Below are 22500 nucleotides of genomic sequence, written 5' to 3' on the forward strand. Positions count from 1 at the left end.
AAACAATTATTGATGTAAAAGTAAATAAATATGGATACACAGTTTTTAAGAAGAGCAGAAGGAAGTTTCAGGACGGTCGATCGAGAATAAAATATTTTGCCATCGGTAACAAAATAGGCCACTTGCACTAAGAGGTCATGCGACATCGTTTTTAAGAAGATGAAAGTTACATGATTTTGCCTTCGAAACACTATTAGTGGGTCATCTCTTAAACAAAATAATAGTGATTTGGTTTTTCAAACCCGCACCATTTGCTTAAAATGAGAAAGTCCGTAACTGGTCACGTGACCAAAACTTGATTTTTTTTAAAATTATGAATTACCGCTTTCTGACACAAATTTTGCACTTGAACTTCAAGGAAAATGTTGAAAAGATGATGTGGTAACGTTTATGGCACACCTGAACTCAACTATTAAACATTTAACAAGATATAAGCAAAAGTAGTTTTGGCCTCCATGTTGGAGGGCAAGAGTATGCCCTCCAACATCGCGGCCAAGACAAATCATGCTACTTTGTTGAAAAATCAAAGTACCATAAAATATCTCACTTAAATGCGTTTCCTCTCAAATTTCGCGTGTAAGATAATTTTTATGTGTTCTGTCAATTTTTGGCAACAGCATGTTTAAGGGAAGCATTGGTCACGTGACCTCTTAGTGCAAGTGGCCTATTTACGACATGAAAACAACATTAATTTTGAACCACGAATATAAACAGTTACCATCAGCGAAAAACATTTTGGGAGATTTTAGTTGTGTTGTTGTAATTGTACTTTTCGCTGCACCGAGTAAATTGCACATCGAATTCAGCGGGCGCAGCGATCAAGTTACCGTGGCATGTTTACTCGCGAAACAGTGAAGCATCTGTGTTAAATGATGCTTAGATACCGGGTTTTTGTTTTTGTTAGTTTTATTTTTCTTTCAATTGTTATAAATTTTGACAAGAAATGTGCGAATTCAACACAAAGATCACAATCGCCCAACTCTCAGAGGTTGACCATTGTTTTTGGAAAATCAAAAATTTACTCTCCAAGACAAGGTTATTTATCACCAGATAATTCCATCGTTTTGGTAATAGCGGCTACTTTATTATTCATCAGCGTCACAATCTTTTGCCGACTTTGAGGGTCATTTTGTTGAAACTCAAGCACGCTTCCAACAGACCTGTTTATTTTCGTGACTTATGCGCTACCACAAAAATTCTCCCCGTATCACATTTCAACACATGTATGCAAATTTACTAAGCTCGAAAATTACACAACATGATAAATTTACAAAAGCTGGAAATTTCACAGAAATATTTTCCAGCGAAACATTTATCGAAACAAGCAACATATTTGCTATAAGAGGCAAGAAACCCTTCCTATTTCAGTTGCGTGCGTGCAAGCGAAACACACAATCACAAAGCATATGCAATTAAATAAATTTCTGACAGTTCACATCAAACCCTTTTCGAAAGAACCTTGACCGTACATAATAAAGCACAAAAGAGACAACAAGCTTTCATTCAAATAATTTTTCACTGTCACATTTCCAGTTTTTTTTAACTTTTGCAGAGTTGAGTACAAAATGAATGTTACTTGCCAGACAAACGGGCAAACTTTAAATAGATGCGACTTCAGTAAACAATGTGAGACACAACAGGGATCACAGATCTACTTGTGGTGTTCGATTCCTTCTCTGTCTTTGTTGCACCCGTAAGATACCAGAGAAATTTCTATTTGGTTTCAGTGTTGTACGTAACACCACCTTGGCGAAATATTAAAAGTACAGCTCATTTTGATTTCGGCTCGACGGGCGAAAGATTCACGCTGTCGAAGTCCATTACTCGTCACTTTTAAGATTCCAGATCTTTATGTTTCACCGCCTGTCTTGACGTTCCATTCTTGAGTTCCATATGGGTATATTTTCTTTAAAGATGCACAAAAACGCCATTCGCGTTACAATGACTTCCGACGCCATTACAGGTTAATTGTGCAGAGCAAGCTGCGCATTACCCCAGCCCCCTCAAACCTAACAAAATACGCACAGAAGACTCTATGCACAAAGACATCACTTAGCAGGGGAGTGACAGGCAAGACTTTTACCGACACGGAAAAAAATACTAAAACGGAAATCTACCCATTTTCCGACTGGGTTTGGCAACCCAGTAAAGAACTCGGCTTGACCAATCACAGTGCATGATTAACCTTGGTTATTTTATAATGCCTTGATAAATGCTCATTTAGTTGTAAATAATGCAGACATCTCTATGTTTTGCAGAACTGGTTTGCGTATAAAGATCTGCCAGACAATCTTCTTTCCCAACAACACAAACTCGCATTCACCAATGACTAAGCCTCGTCTTCAAGAGCACAACGCTTTTTGCCAGGTAAGACTATTTCATTTTTGAAACCTACAGTGAAGTTTTACTTTAAAAGGAGAATTACGGGATGCAATGACTACTGATGAGAACTGTTTATTTGAGATTTTACAGTTCCCAGAAGCCTATTATAAAGCTCCGACAATCATTGTGTCAGCCGCCCAAAAGAAAACTGCACTCATCACCATGCCACCAGAGTACAACAGCATTGTCACATGCGTCGAGGAACGTAACTAAGAGATCTCGAAAGATCCCTTAAACCATCGACAGTTAAAAATTATCTTCGTTGGCCAAAAAAAAAGCAAAACAATTCTTTTCCTCGACTCTCAAATTTCGATCAAATTATGCCCACACCATGAGATCTTGCACAAGACTATGAGTACAGAAAATCGCGTTCAGCCATAGAGAGCTAAATTAGCCATAAAGTGAAGTAAGAGTAGCTGACAACAGCACCAAGAAATGTTCCTAAAGGAAACATTCCACAAAATAACATCCCTTGAATATCGTCCATTTTCAGCAAATCAACACTTTCAACTGCTCTGTCTGCATGAAAGAACTAAACAACCTCGTCGCTGGTCGTGACCCTGATGGCTATGATCCTGTTGACGTATCGATCTTGGTAATTAGTGAGTAAATGTTATTCTTACTTGCCGATATTTCGAAAAACGCATTTACAGTCTACTTAAAAATATGCATAAACGATTTTAGCGATGGCCTTGTCATCTCCCTGAGTGTTTCTCTAAATGTTGATATATATAGCCCAGCCATTCAACGCACCTGACGCTCACCCATGACCGAACCCAATAAATGAATCATATACTGAACTGCGGATGTGAAATCAAGTAAAGCTATGAACCCCGCAGTTATGAATATGAATATAAATTCAGGACTTCAACAGGGTTTGAACTCGTGACCTCGCGATACCGGTGCGACGCTCTAACCAGCTGAGCTATGAAGCCACTGACCTTGGGAGCTGGTCATTTGTGGGTTCTACTTTTCCCATTTTCCCGCAATTGCTAAAATTGCGTCCACAACTGCGAGGATCATAGCTTTACTTGAAAGTATTTCTAACAACGTCAAGAGCATCGAGCCATTTAACACTTCCCCTTCCTTCCTTCCTTTAAAAAAACGACAATTTCCTTTTAAGTTTGCTTGATTCTCCTTGCCCTTTCTGCATCTTTTTCCCGATTCAGCTTCTTCACGTCACATCCCCTTAAGAAGACAAACTCCTCCGCCTTAACGACGTTCGCGCAAATTGTTTGTGCGCAACTTTTACTGCGCAGGTAACGCGACTGTAATATGTCACGCATTACTTTAAGCATTAGTTAAGACCTTATGGCAACGAAAACGTCGTGGAAAAATGTCCAGGTCGGCTAAAGAATGGCATATTTATTTCCAATACATCATGAAACGTTAAAGAGAAAGGAGCGGGAGGTTGGAAAAGGTTGCTAATCGAGTATTGGTTGAAAGTTTTGAAAACTTGAGGAAGGTTAGTTTTAGTCAGCATCGTTGCGTAAATTTAATGAGGTTGGTTTTCAAAAATGTTTTTATTACGTTACGAACTTTGCTTCATGCTACAGAAACCGGAGATAAGCGCCGGCCTGATGGGCCTCCTTGGCTTGAACGCAGACTTTACCTTTACGAACTTCTTACTTCAAAATGAATTCATGTTTTTGTTGTTCTTTTCCTTTACTGTCATGAAAATGTAGCAGAATTATGCTTGCTTGAAACTTCTAGAATTTTTTGTTACAAGAGACTTTCATCCATCGATCCAGTCTTGGGTTTCAGTCCTTTCCGGACAGGTGACACAAAAGCGTGACAAACTAAATTTTCCAGGAGCTTCGCAAAATCACGTCTATTTTACTCCTTTAGATCATCAGTGACCCCTATTTTTAAGACACGAATAACTTGCTCTTCTTACAATCTACAAAATATGATGAAATGAAAAAAATCACAATGTAAGAAGTTATCTTTTTTAAAAAAATTTCTTTCCTTGTGTCCTGAATTCCGGATGTGGTTACAGTGGGTAGCGCTTGCGAAAACGCACGTTGAAGATTAACTCTACTGTTTACGAGATCCCCAGCGGCATGTGAATATCTTAAAAACCCACTCCTTTCTTTCTATGCACAGAAACCTTCACTCGGACATATTATTTTTATGCTTTTCGACGGATGTGTAGATGAGGCTATCTTGTTATGATGACCTATCTATCGAAATTAGGGCATTTTCCCCTTGCCTTTTTCTCCGAAACAAAGTCGGTGACCCCCCCCCCCCCCCTTTTTTTTTTTTCTTTGGAATAAATAATTTATGACCAAACTTCAAGCGAGAAATAAAACAAATTTCAATCGGTGGGAGGATTTTCGCGTGAACGTCCTTAAAACGTTTCAGTTGTCTCATTTAATATTCCTTATACTGTACTAAACAAAACTGGAATTTGGCAAACACAATTTTCTCTCCTTAAAATATTGTTCTATTTTTTTTTTTTCAGGAGCTCCAGAACACATATGCAGTGGTGCTGCGGCGCTTGGAGTCACCAATCAAAGTATTATTCATGACAGCCAAATGACCGCCTCATTTCAGCTTTCACCTAATACTCAAGCCAGCCAGTTACGGTCGCCTAAATGGTAAAAGAGGAATTGGATGGTGGACAAAAACAGCCAACAACACCAACGACTGGCTTCAATTCAAGTGGGGAGATAATTTATCAACTTCAAATGCTCAACACGCTCAGATAGTGATAGTTAGAATGCTGACCTGAAATAAAAGAATTAATTGTAGCGCACGCAGCAATTTGCCCAACCTTCTTTACTTGCCTTGGCGTCAACCACCCTACATTAAACCTTCAAGAAATGAAAACACAACTCACAGTATTGCAGCAGTCCTCCAATCTGCGTTAAACGTTGGTTAAAGTACTGCTTTAGTCCTCAGGAATCCCAAATAAAACTCCACTGCCCTATAAAAAGTACAAGACTTGCTTCCTCCTTCCGGTCCTTATTAGCAACACGATTGCAGCAAAGTCAAAGTCAGCTTCAAATGGGCGTTTCCGCAAAAAATCAAAATTTAAAGAAGCTTGATCTTAGCTTATTACTTCCCTGCTATCTACAGATACTAGCAATTTCTAAGGGGAAGAAGGACGACATGAAATTGTAAAATTTTCATACTTGAATCACAACTGCAGTGGTATGTCGTTCTCGAAAATTCGAGGCATTCTCAACTTCAACTACCACTGTCCATACGCATTCCAACAGGCTTCCAACATTAAAAAACATCGTTTATGAAAAGTACCGTCACTTTGCTTTTTTCTTGAGTTTGTTTCACAACTTCACATTTATTTTTTTCCCCACGTACTGATTAAACCCTTTACTAATGAATCCTGATGGTATTCATGCTAATCAAAGTGCCTTCTTTCATACTGAAGGAATTCCACCGTATTGGCGTTAAATCAAGTTGAATTATTACAACCCACAAGTTGCCAGTAGCCATCTCTGCCAGATAATTATTTTCACTTTGTTCCAAACAGGCAATACAACTGGACCTGTTTAAGAATGGAAATCAACGGTAAGTAACTCCCTTAGAAGAGAACAGCAGCCTTCGTAGCCAGCTCAAAAAGGAGAAAAAAGAGAAAGCCGTTCAAATTAGTCTTGCATGCAGAAAGAAGAAAGCAATAGGCCCTTTGCATGCTTCCAAAATTCACCACCACCTTGTTTGCAAAAAGTTATTCACTTCGTCTGCATATGCAATACACTTCGCGCGGTGAGTTCTTTACAAGTTTTAGCTCATGCTAAAATCTACAAGTTGAATCTTCGAATTCTAGGCTTCGTGATGAAATTAGCTAGCCCGACGTCATCACGCATCAGGACTATTGCCCTTTAACCCTTTTTACACGAACTAGACGAATAATTTCTATCATTACAAAAGGTTACATCATTGTAAAGCAAAACGCCGATCTCTTGTTTAACCGATAAGAGTCTTATTTCCTTCCTTGTTTTCTAAACAGGTTACTAGAATGAAGTAGGATCCATCTCGATCGACTTCACATTGCTGTCCATAGACTGAAGGAAACAAGGGTTTTTCAAGTTCTAACCGTAAAAACCAATCAAATTTTATGAACAAATAAAAAGAATCTTATTTTATTTTTGTGTGTTAGAATTCTATACGATACAAACTCTTTCCATTGCATACCAATCAAACGTATTTATGCGTAAGACATTTTTCAAGGAGAACAACTACTAGCGTTCATGTTTTCTGGATAAAATTGAACTGGTGAATACACCCTGAAAAGAAAACCTTGAAATCAAAATGAACCCTTTTTGCATTACCGATTGTAAATATCACATTTTTATTTAAACCCAAGAAAAAATGAGATTCTGGTAGGCCGTCCAACATTACTATAAAAGTCTATTCCAAAGTTTTCTTGACGCTAAGTCAACTTTCCTAGTTACATCTTAGCTTTTCCATGTTCATCATGAAACGGTATAGCCTAATCCCCGCCGACCTGACAGATTTGGCCATTGTCTTGTGCATGAATCGTTATATTCTACAGACAGAATTCTCTGACAAACATAAAGTTGCCCGTTCGATTATTTTGAGTGCAAGAAGAAGCAACAATTCCGTGGGGTTTAATCTATCAAGAGATTAGCGATCCAAAGTAGAAAATGGCGTCCAAAAATGTTAAATGCATTTGCGCGTCGTGCAGAACCATTGGCACTGCTGATTGATTAGGGACCAGTTACGCAAGGACCACGACGACAACGAAAAGGAGAACGTTTTCTAAAAATATTATTTCCCGTTATTGTAATCATTTCGTGATACCTCCAAGTCGTTCGGAATGGAAAGTGTTTATCAACATTGCGTGAAAAAAATTGGCATGAACGGTGTGTTTGTTTGGGAAGGAAGTTAAAAATATTTCGTCAGGTTGTCACGTCATCTACACAACCTTAAATTTAGTCAATTCACTGTTATACCTCCCAACTCAAATACGTTTTCTGATGGGAGGAGAACGTGTCACGTGTCATTGGTCAAAACTTCATGACGCCCTAGGGCGAACAAAACTTCATGACGCCCTAGGGCAACAACAACTTGAACTTTCGACTCACACGTGATCAGGTCGTGCACCTTTGAAACGGCGGCAAATCTGTACGCCAGCCGACGTCAAGCAAATAATTTTTATTTGTGTATTGTTCTATTTTGAGTTAGGAGGTATAACACAACACTTAATGACTGGCCCCTCGGGAAACAGTGAGTTTTGTTTCCCCTCGACCTCAATGTTTCCCTCGGCTTCGCCTCGGGCAACATTGAGGGTCTCGGGGTAACAAAACTCACTGTTTCCCTTGGGGCCAGTCATTAAGTGCTTATTGTTGTCTGGACGAGGACGAGGACGGCAAAGAAATGTACCAAAGCTGATGCAAAACGCAGGGCGTGCAGATCCATTGTTTTTGTTCATTGAGTCTATTTTTTTGCGGCATTTTCGTTGTCGTCTTATCATAAGGTTCCTACTATTGAGCTGACGTAATCACGACGGCTACCAGAGCGTCATAAAACAATGGACTTTATGCTGGAACAAAAACAAAGGCTCTTCACGTTTTGATACATTTCTTTGCCGATCTCGTCCTGACGACGGCGTGAAATGACCAAATCGGTACCTGACAATAAATTTTCAAGTTTTCTCTCCTTAATAACATACAGGGCAATGGCATAGGGCATTACTCGTTAATATTGGTAATTGCCCCGGGCAAAATTGCCTAAAATCATTAGCAACAGTGAAGAAATTGTTTTGCGGCTGTTTTTCAAACAATGGTGTCTTGTTTCGAAGCAGTGAGCCATGAATTTATTCAAGAACTGAGGAAAATGAGCGAAAATATGAAAACACTAAAAATAGCACATAGCACTGGAAAAACGTTTTTGTGAAGTGGGCGAATGAAAGAAAGAAGAAAAAAATTGCAAAACTCTTGACTCAGGGGACGAGCGAGAACAACAAATGGTTTCGGGAATCGTTGACAAGCCAAGAAGTGCCTTGAGTCGGATGTTTCCACAAAATTCGCTCACATTTGCGTGTTTTATCGGGTCTAAAAATCACTCGCCCTCGCCTCGCGGGTTTAACCTCAATAAAACATTTCTTATTCCATAGGCTACCAACTTGTTTAACAAGGACATATAGTTTACAGTGAAAGGCCTTTTAAAAGTCTAAGAAAACACCACACGTGTACAAATTGTTGTCGAAAGCTTTCCCCCAGCGTATAGAGCGTTTTCGTTCACGTGACCAGCAGCTACATTGGATTACTGAAACAAAAGAAAGTATTTGCATAAAAATAGAGTTCACTTTCCAGAAGATTAGTTTAGTTCACCATCATGGCCGCCATTTCTTTGTTTTGGAACACCAACATGGCCACCCTGACGTCACTAATAGCTTGGGCAGTTGAGAAATCCATCATTCAGTAGAATAACAGTTAATCACACGCATTCAGGTTATATGAAAGAAAATCTTACCCCACAAACATTCAGAGAAGTTATGCGCTTCACAGGTGCGGGGATGGCGCAGTGGTGAGAGCACTCGCCTCCCACCAATGTGGCCCGGATTCGATTCCCAGACCCGGCGTCATTTGTGGGTTGAGTTTGTTGGTTCTCTACTCTACACCGAGAGGTTTTTCTCCGGGTACTCCGGTTTCCCTTCTCCTCAAAAACCAACATTTGACTTGCTTTGCGTTAATTGTTAATTTCAGTTTACAGTTTCCCCAATTAGTGCTCCAGCGCTAGAACGACTAGATACTTAGATTTCTTTCCTTTCCTTTCAACTTTTTAATCACGTGACCCACTAACATACATTGACCTCCAGCATTCTTGGCACCTAATTAAGAAAAATGTGAACGAAGTCAAATGACATAAAATTGAAGTAGATCGAATCAAACGTTTTTTTTGACGAGAGTGGAAAACGGGAGAATGTATTCGGGGACAAACTCAACCCACATATGGCGTTGATTCAGGGAATCCAGGCCGGGTCACATCATTAAATTGGTGAAAGGCGAATAAACTACTCTGTCATCCGCAACGACAAAAGGCGTCTAAAACCCAGTGCCTGGCTCCTCAATTATTATGGTCAGGTATGACTACAATTGAGACTCCAAAATAAGGTGAGACACTCTGTGACACATATACAGAAAACATCAGTGTTAACCCGCGTTAGCAGATGAACAACAAGGCACTGATCTCTCGTGATCAGGTCTGATCGCCCACTCGATCGTTAGCTTTCATAAATTGTCCTGAATTCTGGTGACACCATATTTAAAGTTAGTAAAGCTTTAGTAAGATCGTTTGGTTTTTTGATATACAAAAAACTAGAACTCCTAGGGAGGCCGAGTCGTTATTCTAGGTCCTTGATGGACAACGTGTCCCGCTAACTGCGGGCTCTACAAAGTCCGGCAAGTGCCCAACAAATACATGCCTGATGGAAAGATGTAATGGGCCCGCAGGAAATTAACAAACAAGCTCTCCAGTGAGTTCTAGTAGCTCAATGGGTTGAGCATCCGACTGGTGTTACAGAGGTCGTAGGTTTGATTCCTGCCTATAACTTTGATTTTTCAGTTTTCCTTTGCCCGTTGCCCGTTGTCAACGCAACTTGTGTTGTATCATGTCCCTCCCATTACACCTCTTCATCATGCCTGTATGTCGGTATTGTTTTTACGTTTATTTTGTAACGGTCAGGGTCATTCAGTTTTTAACTGACTCTAGCACACAAACAATCCACCGATATTGCTTATATTTGGAGCCGGATTCCTTGTTCCTGCTCAACACGTTCCGACGAGGACGTTGCCAGGTAATGAGACAATCCTAACTGATTATTTGTTTGTTGTTTGATTGAACTCTGCTGCTTTCGGTTCTTTAGGCTACGTTCACACGGTACCGGACGAATTTTCTACCGGTTGAAAAATTTGACCGGACAAATTGTTCGCACGGAACCGTACAATCTTTTCGCTCTGTTCACACTGACGAACCGGATTAAAGATTCACCCTCGTCAGTGGTTTTACCATCTGTTCATGCGCAGAGCGCTTCTTTACGAAATTCAAAATGGCTTCTTCCAGCTGAGTTACCACGTATCCATGCAACCACGCCTTTGCCATGCACAAATTTAGACGGTCAAGGTGTTCACAGCGCGCCGGTTAAATTTTCGACCATACCGGCTAAAAATTTGTCCTCGGTTTTTGGCGTTCAAATTTTTGAACGGCGAGGCGTCTAAATTTTCGTACGTTTAGCGTGGTTCCGTGTGAACGGAACCCCTAAATGGACGAATTTTCAACCGGTAGAAAATTTGTCCGGTACCGTGTGAACGTAGCCTTAATTAGTGGTACATTGTGATCACATAATATGTCTAATTGGCCTGCTTTAAATTGAAGTCTTTGCTGTTTCTCATTGTTTAATAGCAAGAACAAGTAATGCACGCGTAAGAAATTTCCTACTGGCCTCCCGTTTCTTTTCTTTGGATTAAAGTTAGAAACTATGTCGGCACACATTTCTTTTATGCATATCTGTTTATTTTCTGAAGTGATCACGATCATTGAGAAGCTTGGTTGGTTGTCACTGGCGCACGAACGCACGCACGCAAACAATTAACCAATGTTGATATCTATTAATTCATTTGCGGCGAGATTCATTATTTCTGCTTAAGAGTTTGTAACCACTCAAGGAACACATCAAGGTAATAAGTGACATTAGCTTGATGGGTGTAATAAATTATATCTTTCTTGTGTGATCGAACCATAAACTGCCCACCATTCTTTCCTTACACATCGAGGAAGTAAGTAAATGATATGTATCTTGAATTGTTTCTGAACAAAGGTTTTAGTTTTTGAATCCGCTTAGATTCAAAATTGAGGGTGTCACAAAGCAAAATGACGATTAAGAACGCATTCAATCAATTTTAGACATAACAAACCCTTCATGTCTACTCGCTTTAAACTATTAGTGAAAGCTAAGCAAGACCAGAGCGTCGTATAATGTATGCGTTCTCATTACAACTTTGAACCTCGCCGAACGAAACCATGTATTTTCTGAATTATTCGGAGAATTCATGAAAAGTGATCTCACCTCCATCCGTTCTCTTTCCGCTCAAGTTCCACTCTTTTTGCAAACTGGGCATAAATGATTTGTGCTATGAAAGTTAAAAGGTTTGTTGAAGATTCGATAATGCATGGATAACCACATTAAATCATCAAATTTTGCAGAGTCATTTCTTGTTGTCGAGGACCTCGCATTGATTAGCATCCATTTTAGTAAGTTGCTCACTATTACTCGTTTCTTAATAACACGAACAAGTAATTTATGTGTGATAAACCAGTTCTGATGACTTTTGCGTTACTTTTTGTTGTTTTCTCTTTACTCAGTTTGGATCAAGTTAGTGACTTTGTCAGAGTTCCTTATAAGTTTATTTTCTGAAGTGATCACCGTCACTCATGATCTGTTTCGAATGACGCGCCCAAATGATCCACCAGTATTATTTATCCCTTGTTTCTTTTTTCAGCCAGGTTCATTATTCCTGCTCAAAAGGTTTTAAAGAGGAACATTGCAAGGTATGTAGTAATAATTATTAGCTTGCTGGGTGTAATAAGTTATTTGTCTGTCATTTTGAGCTAGTAAGTAACATTAGCTTAAGCGGTGTACTAAATGATTTCTTTCCTGTGTGATCGAAATGTATACTGCCCTCCATTCTTTCCTTGGACATCGAGAAACTAAGTAAATGATGTATCTTGAATTGTTCCTGAAGGGAGAAGGTTTTAGTTTTTGCATCCGCTTAGATTCAAAACTGAGGGTGTCACAAAGCAAATGACGATTAAGAATGCATTCAATCAGTTTTAGCCCATAACAAACCCTTTAATAATGTTTACTAGCCTTAATTAAAGTCTTACTTAAAGCTAAGCAAGATCATATCCTGATATAATGTACGCGTTCTCATTACAACTTTGAATCTAGCTAACCGAAGGAAACCACTACTTGTGTTGTTTGGAGCTATGGAACAGTCATCTCACCTCGTTCCATGTTCAACTTAAACTGCTTCACTGCATGATCAGTTCCGCAGTTTGCTCGAGTATGAAATGACTTCTTCTCCTTGCTGCTCCATTTGTTAGATCTCTTGAGAACTTTTCAGCTTTGCACTTCAGTTCTACTCTTTTTTTTTTTTTCATACTAGGAATAGGTGATTTTTGTTATGAAAGTTAAAAGCTTTTGTAGTAGATTCGATAATGCATGGATAACCACATTAAATCATCAAATTTTGCAGAGTCATTTCTTGTCGTCGAGGACCTCGCATTGAGTAGTATCCATTTTGGTAAGTTGCTCACTTTTACTCTTCTCTTAATAACACAAACAAGTAATTTATGTGTGATAAACCAGTTCTGATGACTTTTGCGTTACTTTTTGTGATTTTCTCTTAATCAGTTTGGATCAAGTTAGTGACTATGTCAGAATTCCTTATAAGTTTATTTTCTGAAGTGATCACCGTCACTCATGATGAGTTGCGAATGACGCACCCAAATGATCCACCAGTATTATTTATCCCTTGTTTCTTTTTCCAGCCACGTTCATTATTCCTTCTCAAAAGGCTTTAAAGAGGAACATTGCAAGGTATGTAGTAATAATTATTAGCTTGCTGGGTGTAATAAGTTATTTGTCTGTCACTTTGAGGTAACAAGGAACGTTAGCTTAAGGGGTGTAATAAATTATTTCTTTCTTGCGTGATCGAAATGTATACTACCCTCCATTCTTTCCTTACACATCGAGAAAGTAAGTAAATTATGTATCTTGAATTGCTCCTGAAGGGAGAAGGTTTTCGTTTTTGCATCCGCTTTGATTCAAAATTGAGGGTGTCACAAAGCAAATGACGATTAAGAATGCATTCAATCAGTTTTAGGCATAACACGTCCTTAATATCTACTCGCTTCAAAGTCTTAGATAAAGTTAAGAAAGACCAGAGCCTAGTATAATGTATGCGTTCTCATTACACCTTTGAACTTCGCCGAACGAAGCCATTACTTGAGTTGTTCGGAGCAATGGAACAGTCCTCTCACCTCGATCCATGTTCAACTTGAAGTGCGTCACTGCATGATCAGTTCCGCAGTTTGCTCGAGTATGAAATGACTTGTTTTCGTTTTTTTGAACGTCCAATTTTGGGATGAAGCTGAACTTTATTGTTTGTTTGTTTGCTTGGTTTTTCGCGATTTAAGCCTGACAATCATGCCACAAAGGTTGCTAGTCTACTGCTGTTTTTGGTTTTTTTTTTCACTTTATACAACTATCTCATATAAACAACACTCTGTTTAGGCAGAGAATAACTGCTGGGTTAAGCACTGATCTCTCGTGATTACGTCTGATCGCCGACTCGATGGTTAGCTTTCAGAAATTGTTCTGGTGATACCATATTTAAACTTGGTCAAACTTTGGTAAGATCGTTTGGTATTTTATATACAAAAAAACTAAAAACTCCTAGGGAGGCTAAGTAGTTATTCTAGGTCCTTGATGGACAATATGTCCCTTTAGCTGCGGGCTCTACAACGTACATGACTGATGGAAAGGTGTAATGGGCCCGAAGGAGATTAACAACCTAGCTTTCCAGTGAGTTCTAGTTGCTCAATGGGCTGAGCATCCGACTGGTGTTACAGATGTCGTAGGTTTGATTCCTGCTTAGGACTCTGATTTTTCAGTTTTCCTTCGCCCGTTGCTCGTTGTCAACGCAACTTGTGTTGTATCATGTCTCTCCCATTACACCATTTCAGCATGCGTGTATGTCGGTATTGTTTTCACGTTTATTTTGTCACGGTCACGGTCATTCAGTTGTAACTGACACTCGCACGCAAACAATCCACCGATATTGCTTATCCATTTATATATTTGGAGCCGGATTCCTTGTTCCTGCTCAACATGTTCTGATGAGGACGTTGCCAGGTAATGAGACAATCCTAACTGATTATTTGTTTGTTGTTTGATTGAACTATACTGCTTTCTGTTCTTTAATTAGTGGTACATTGTGATCACATATTATGTCTCATCAGCCTGCTTTAAATTAAAGTCTTTACTGTTTCTCATTGTTTCATACTCGCCTTCCGTTTCTTTTCTTTGGATAAAAGTTAGGAACAATGTCGGCACACATTCCTTTTATTCATATCTCTTTATTTTCTGAAGTGATATTACGAGCATTTAGAAGCTTGGGCTGGTTGTCACTGACGCACGAACGCACGCACGCACGCAAACAATTAACCAATGTTGATAACCATTAATTCATTTGCGGCGAGACTCATTATTTCTGCTTAACAGTTTGCAACGACTTGAAGAACATATCAAGAAAATAAGTAGAATTAGCTTGAGGGGTGTAATAAATTATATGTTTCTTGTGTGATCGAACTAAATACTGTCGTCCATTCTTTCCTTACACATCGAGAAAATAAGTAAATGATGCCTTGAATTGTTCCTGAAGGGAGAAGGTTTTTGAATCCGGTTAGATTCAAAATTGAGGGTGTCACAAAGCGAAATGACGATTAACATTCAATCAGTTTTAGCCATAACAAACCCTTAATGTCTACTCGCTCTAAAGCCTTAGTTAAAGCTGAGCAAGACCAGAGCCTCGTATCATGCATACCGTTCTCATTCCAACTTTGAACCTCGCCGAACGAAACCATGCATTTTTTGAGTTGTTCGGAGCAATCGTGAACAGTCATATCACCTCGATCCGTTCTCTTGAGAACTTATCAGCTTTCTGCTCCAGTTCCACTCTTTCTGCATACTGGGCATAAATGATTTGTGTTATGAAAGTTAAAAGTTTTCGTACAAGATTCGATAATGCATGGCTAACCGCATTAAACCATCAAATTTTGCAGAGTCATTTCCTGTTGTCGATCAGGACCTCGCGTTGATTAACATCTATTTTAATACGTTGCTCACTGTTACTCGTTTCTTAATAACACGAACAAGTAATTTATGTGTTATAAACCAGTGCTGAAGAATTTAGCGTTACTTTTTGTTGTTTTTTCTTTACTCAGTTTGGATCAAGTTAGTGACTATATCAGAATTCCTGATATGTTTATTTTCTAAAGTGATCATGATCAGAGTCACTCATGATCAGTTGCGAATGACGCACCAAAATGATCCACCAGTATTATTTATCCCTTAATTTTTTGCTCAGCCGGATTCATTATTCCTGCTCAAAAGGTTAAAAAGAGGAACATTGCAAGGTATTTGGTAATATTAGCCTGCTGGGTGTAATCAGATATTTATCTGTCGTTGCAAGGTAATAAGTAACAATTAGCTTGAGGGGTCACGGTGATAAATTATTTGTTTCTTGTGTGATCGAACTATACACTGCCCTCCATTCTTTCCTTACACATCGAGAAAATAAGTAAATGATGCCTTGAATTGTTCCTGAAGGGAGAAGGATTTTGAATCCCGTTAGATTCAAAATTAAGGGTGTCACAAAGCAAAATGACGATTAACATTCAATCAGTTTTAGCCATGACAAACCCTTAATGTCTACTCGCTTTAAAGCCTTAGTTAAAGCTGAGCAAGACCAGAGCCTCGTATCATGCATGCCGTTCTCATTCCAACTTTGAACCTCGCCGAACGAAACCATGCATTTTTTGAGTTATTCCCTACTTACGGTTTTAAAACTATACCGGAAGATTTAAAAATTATCACATTACCCGCACCTTCCTATAACCCGCACCAAGAGCTGTTTGCGGAAAAATTAACACACTACCCGCGGGTAATCGCCCGGAAATTACGGTATTATTTTGAGGCCTTTTCCCAGCCAGGAAGAGATATTGCACTGTGGGCGCCAGCCAACGGAACCTATCATGTTGAGACCCTTCCCAGTCAGCGTAAGTTATTGGAAATTTTGGTTTTGCCAATAAATAATAATCTTATGCCTCCACCCTCTCCCTCCCTTCCATTTCAACGATTGTTTTCCTTTCGTTATTGACCGTAACTGAAACACCTCTGGACAAAAACTACGAGAGCAAATTTTCATGCCAGTTATTTATGACTAATTAATGATTAATTAATATACGGTATAATTTTTCAATGTTCCTTGTCTCTAGATGAAAGATAATTGAACTCATCTCTTTGTGAAATATTTCAGCGCAACGCGTTTCCAACCGAAATACGCAGTACCTCGTTATTCGCAAATGAGAAAACTTACAATGTTTAGAGGGGCTACCCCGGAATAAGCAACTCCCTGAAAAGAGACAAAAGCAGCAGAAAAGTTTAACAAGAGTGGAGCTTATGCATCTATATACGGTAGTTAAAGAGTCAGCCAAGCAGTCTTTTCCGTGGACGGCTTTTATAAGAAAATCCAAGGCACAGTCAGGCACACTGTCTTTTCGATGGACGAAGTTCGAAAGTATTTCAATGGACGACACGCTCACTTGAAAATACCAACATGACAGACGTATTTCGATGGACGACGCAGTAATCCAATAAAAATGGCAACATGGCACAGTCATTTTCATGGACGACACAGTAGAAGGATAAAACGACACTCGCGGAGCAAAACCTGTAGATCATTTAAAAAACGTTACAAAGATCGAGAAGCTCCAACATTAACTCCGCTTTTAAGTGTTGTGCTAAAAAAAGGATCAAATTGCCTACCATAAGCTGCTTCTTCTCTTTTTAAAATTTATAACATGTGCGATGACATAAAACGTGAGGGATACCATACTCATATACATTAAATTTGTGATGGTATGTAGCAAGATTTTTCGTTAACAGAAAAGCAGTTTGATAACTTAAAACGAATAATTACTAGTACTATAGCTCCAAGGACTCAAAAAAGAGAGTGTATTTCTCAAAACGGACGAGTGTAAATTATGCCTCGAGTGATTTACTTCAAAAGAAATTGTATTATTATTATTATTATTATTATTATTATTATTGTTATTGTTATTATTATTATTATTATTATTATTATTATTATCATTATTGTACTGTCATCGCAGTATGAGTAGCAGACACCAAGCTCATAAGAGGTCACATACAGGTAGTCTGAAACCATGGCAACAAGGACAGAATAATAAGGCAGTGTGTCTATTTCTCGAAACGGAATAAGCCTCGTTTGATTTACTTCAAAAGAAATTGTATTATTATTATTATTGTGCTGGCAACGCAGTATGAGTAACAGACACCAAGCAAGCTCATAAGAGGTCACATACAGGCAGTCTGAAACCACGGCAACAAGGACACAATAATAAGGCAGTGTGTCTATTTCTTGAAATGGAAGAGTTTAAAGCTGCGGCTACACAAGCGATTTTTTTCTTGCGGCGGTGATGCGATTTTTTTTTAATTTTGTTGCGTCGCCAACGCGCGAAGAAATTTGCAAGTGTAGCCACCCTTGAACTGTCGACGCAACAGCTGAAAAAATTGCAGAAAGAAAATCGCGAGAAATTGAATGAGTTGAATTTCTTGCTATTTTTTTCTTCGATTTTTTCAGCTGTTGCGTCGCCAGTTCAGGGGTGGCTACACTTGCGATTTTCATCGCGCGCTGGCGACGCCACAAAATTTGAAATTATCGCATCACCGGCGCGAGAAAAAAATCGCTAGTGTTGCCGTGGCTTAAAATATGCCTCGTTTGATTTACTTCGAAAGAAATGGTATTATTATTGTGCTGTCATCGCAGTGTGAGTAACAGACACCAAGCAAGCTCATAAGAGGTCACATACAGTAGTATGAAACCATGGCAACGAAGACACAATAATAACATAGTGCTTTTTTTGTCCAAACTGAGAAGAGTACAATGTTCCTCGGTAATTTACTTTATGACTATGAGAGCTACCGTTGGTATCCGGTTTTGAACGGTGTTGTTTCAAAAGGCACCAAAAATTCCATTTTGTCAGTTTTCTTTGTCAGGTGACTACATATCCACGGAACTCGAACCGATGTTGCAAACTGTGTTTTTCAATTACTACTTTCAATAACACCTTGCGCAACAAAACGGTTGAGATAGGCGGACACAGAGAACCTATTTGGTGAACTTCGCAAAGCGACATTTATTTGATTCTGTAATCGTTTAGCCGAGAAGAAAAAACTTTAATCTCAAATTAAATACTGTCTGCATTTTGACAAGGTACCTAAGGTTGCAGATGTTGTGGATCCTGAGATACCCTACTTTGGAGTAGGGTAGAAAGAGTTCAGTAAAATGATAGGAAACTAAAATTTCAGTAAGACTACGACTTTTAGATTTGTATCTTTAGCCCGTTTAAAAATGTCATTCCCATGTGTGTTCATCGTTTTGGTCACATGCATGGCGAGAATTTTCTTTTCTGCTCGGCGCACGTAATCTCACCTCTGACGAAAGAAATAAGCTGAAAGAAAGAAAAGAAATATATTTGCAGTGAAAATTCTTTTAGGTGCATGAATTTGTCATATTCTGACAGCTCACATACCAAGGGGCCACAGTTAACGACATAATGATTTCCAGGAAATTAAATTCTTCCAGAGAAAATTAAACTTTGCCTTGCGCCATCTATAAAGCGTTCGGGGCTTTCAAGCGTGAAAGGAGAAGGGAAATAATTGTTGCGACCCGTATAAAAGGCAAGTCGCTCTTGAATCCATGCAATTTATTTTTTGTTCCGAGGCCTGTCTGCAGGTTTTTTTCCCCTTAAAACCTTCTTCCGTCAGCCCCATCCCCCTTACCGTCCCATCATGTTACGTCAGCTAGAAAATGACATCTGCACAAACACAAGTAACCTTTGTTGCACACCGCTGAGGGAATGCCTGTGGTGTTCCAATGTCCTTTCACTAGGATCTTCGGAAAATACGGATACCAGAAAGAATAACTAAAGCGAAATTATTAAAAAATTTACGCCTTGCTGTTTTCATGTTACATCTTGGTCTAGGTTGAGGTGAATTTGAATTTTCAACGGATCATTTACTTCTTTCTCTCAGGAAACTCGATTCCGGGCACTTCTCGATGCCAGTGTATGTTTGACGAGTTCATAGCGCTCATTTTAATCAAAGCATGTGAAGGGTCACTCAAACAAAATTGGCGGATTGGCATCCCGCTCAAAATTTACGAAAGCGGCTGCCTCTAAAAGCGTACGCCAAATAAAGGCGTGAAAATAAACAGACCTGCAGTCCTAACTACACACGCGGATCAAGTACAAGCAAAGGGCAAGACGTCTCAAAGGGCATTAGCATCATCATCATCATCATAACATTTCTAACCGGGAACAGTGGATTGGTGATAAGAATGACACTGTGTGGGGGGCTCGGAGGGCAGGTTTTTTTTTTTTTGCTCTCGTCCACTATTATCTTTCTTGACGTTAAGGCCTGGCCAAACGGGTCCAACATGCTGGTGCAACATCATCCAACATTGTTGAATCCAACATGTTGCCCTTGTTTGGCCACCATGTTGCATGATGTTGGATGTTGTTGAATGAAGTTTGATTTCCATCAAGCATCGTCTTCAACATCATCCAACATTTCTTTTGTTCTAAGGTGTGAACAAACAGTGTTGCATTCGTTTGAACATCGCGTTCAACAGTGTTGCACGCGTGCGTGCCCACTAAGGTGACACTACGGCTATCGGTATCCATGGTGATGGTTTATTCCTTGCATCTGTTCCGCGCGTTGCCACGTCTGTTTAAGCTACAGAATGGTGAAGGAGCAAAGTCTTGAATGACTGAGCGACGAAAGCTTGAGCAATCTCTCTTCGAAGAGAAAGCGCTTCTTGTATTCAAAGCTCTCAGGGACATGGCGCAAATGTATCTGCAGGATCTTTTGCAAGTGAAGACCCTGTTACGCTACTCCCCTGGGTCTTCTCAAGGTTCCTCGCAACTGGTGCAAGACCTTTGGAGACCGCGCATTTGCTGTTGCAATTCCAAGATTCTGGAACAGCCGTTCTCTTCCTATCAGAGAGAATGACTGTTAATTTTAAAAGGAACTTCAAGACGCTAACATGGCGAGAATTTGTTTTCTAAGGATTCTGGATCCAGAATGTTGAATTCGTTTGGCCACCTCGGTCGACACTTTTCAACAGCGTCTAACAATGTTGGACCTTTGGCCAGGCGTGTATGGGTTAATGAAAAGATACTGGAAATACTCACACACAGAGACATCAATATAATTCGAAATTTAAAAGACTTGGCCCGATTTTAAGATGACTTTAAAAAATTAATGCTTCCAGGCAATAAGGTTTCCAGGATTTGAGATGTACGCATGGACGTGTGGACCCCTGCTTGGTACCCTTCTATAGCTACATCTATACTTGTGAAAGGTTTACCATCACGCCAAAAAAATTGAAATAGAGGTTGTTCTCAATTTGGAAGTTCTAATAATTCACACTGGGGTTTGCGTAGTTTTAAGAAAATGTCAGACCGCGGTGGCAGAACTTTGGTCAACTCCATCCCCTAGCTCTCTCTTCTTGTCTAAAGTGATTGCGATCCACTGACAAGAACGATATAGGGAATTCAATTTACAAAACTTTAACAGTTCCATATAAAATTTTGCCCATCTTTCTCGTTTTCTATGGCCTTGCTGTTGTCCAAAACGACGCCAGACTAAACTCGCTTTGGTAAGCACTGAATTGAACTGCAAAGAACGAAAGTAAAATCAAATTCTGCGTACATTTCATAAGGACATTTCGACAACCTGATCAAAATAAATTATACAAAACATTCTGCTTAACTTATGGTGGTCCTTCAAGTTCCTGAATAAAAAACTGTGCATTGCTCAAAAGAACTACTTGCTATAGGCCTGGAACAGCTCGTACCCATCTCGACAACGATTTTGAACAAGGGCACAAATTATTGCAGCGTGCGCGATTTGATAGGTGTATAACGTTAAGAATCTCGAAGTTGAGAACAGACCCTTAACTCCCACGCAGCTATTCGTGACGTCAGGCAAGATTGCTTACTCGGTAACCTGGAAGAAAGATGAGTCATTAAGTAAATTAGAATAATGGCGGCCGGCCTCACTTTTCTGAGCTGCTATATCTTATCTCTATTTCTCAGCCATTTGAACGTTTTCTTTGTGAGAACCACTCTCTCGCGTCGTCCAAGTACTCAATTGCCTTTTGACATGAGTGTTGTTGCAAGCATTTCTAAATGTCTCCAAATGTCAAGAGGTATTTTTCATTATTACCCAAGCAATCCTGAAATCTACTGGATCTGCTCGCTGTGTTCATTGCCGCAACTGGGAGCTGAGGATTTTGTGGACGCTCTTGGAACCCTGCATTTCGGACACCGCACCAAGAATGGTAAATGGAAACGATATTAGCATGAATGACTCGGACACAGACTCGTTATCCTGGTACATGGCTAATGTTAGTAGATACTACAAGTTTAATCTAAAATTGGCCTACTTGAATATCAACAGCATCACCAGCAAAATCGAAGAAGTGAAAGAGATGCTCGGAAAGGGAATGTTTGATATTTTATTCATCGCCGAATCTAAAATTTACTCTACGACCTCTACAACACTACTCGCCCAAACTGGCCTTAGACTCGTACGCAGAGACCGAAAGAAAGGCGGTGGAGGACTCTTGATGTATATCAGAGCTGATTTGTCTGTGTACCGAAGAGCTAAGCTTGAACCTAGGGACGTGGAATCGATATCTTTAGACGTCAAGGACGTTAAAAATAGCCGCTTTTTTGTATGCGGCTGCTACAGATCGCCAGGCAAATGCAATGAGTTTGAATTTATGGCTTCGATGTCCAGCGCAGCCGAACTGATGTATAAAACCCCAAGGGAACTCCTTTTAATTGGGGATTTTAACCAAGATATGTACACGAACTTTGCCGAAAATCGACTTCCTAATAATAATCTAGTTGATTTTTGTCATCGGTTTTGCTTCGTAAACAAAATAACCGAGCCCACACGGGTAACAGATAGAACAAAGAGTTTACTTGATGTTATTCTGGTCAGTCACACAGACCGTCACATGACTTCGGGTAATTTGCAACTTGGTTTAAGCGATCACGATGTGGTCTTTGTTGTTAGGAAAAATAAACTTCCACGCCCAAAGCCACGCTTAATTGAATATCGCAGCATGAATAACTTTGACTACGCGGAATTCTTGACCGAATTAAAAAGCGCCCCTTGGGGCACGGCGTATTGTTTCTGGGATGTAGACGATATCTGGGGTCACTGGAGCACTCTCTATAAGAACATTC

General features: G+C 39.6%; 2 protein-coding genes across 8 annotated transcripts in view; both read left to right on the forward strand.

The window, feature by feature from the left end:
* Positions 1–6491, forward strand: part of LOC137996335 (uncharacterized) — an 18908-nt gene extending 12417 nt beyond the window's left edge. The window contains exons 3-7 of one of the 4 annotated variants that reach the window (XR_011122298.1): positions 2252–2367; positions 2876–2984; positions 4847–5048; positions 5776–5916; positions 6356–6491. Coding sequence is in view for 2 of the 4 variants with exons in the window: in XM_068841737.1 (XP_068697838.1) it covers positions 2252–2367; positions 2876–2984; positions 4847–4986 (365 nt within the window). In the remaining 2 variants the exon portion in view is untranslated. Of the gene's footprint in view, positions 1–2251; positions 2368–2875; positions 2985–4846; positions 5751–5775; positions 5917–6355 lie in introns of those variants that run through there. The other 3 variants (XR_011122297.1, XM_068841737.1, XM_068841738.1) reach the window with 3 other exon arrangements.
* Positions 6492–10788: 4297 nt separating this feature from the next.
* Positions 10789–22500, forward strand: part of LOC137998126 (tetratricopeptide repeat protein 28-like) — a 29350-nt gene continuing 17638 nt past the window's right edge. Inside the window, exons 1-6 of one of the 4 annotated variants that reach the window (XM_068844557.1) lie at positions 10789–11147; positions 11575–11622; positions 11871–11919; positions 12627–12674; positions 12922–12970; positions 14240–14287. The gene's annotated coding sequence lies outside the window, so the exon portion shown is untranslated. The other 3 variants (XM_068844555.1, XM_068844558.1, XM_068844556.1) reach the window with 3 other exon arrangements.

This window comes from Montipora foliosa, chromosome 3 (assembly GCF_036669935.1).
Source record: "Montipora foliosa isolate CH-2021 chromosome 3, ASM3666993v2, whole genome shotgun sequence".
In the NCBI taxonomy this organism is placed as follows: domain Eukaryota; kingdom Metazoa; phylum Cnidaria; class Anthozoa; order Scleractinia; family Acroporidae; genus Montipora; species Montipora foliosa.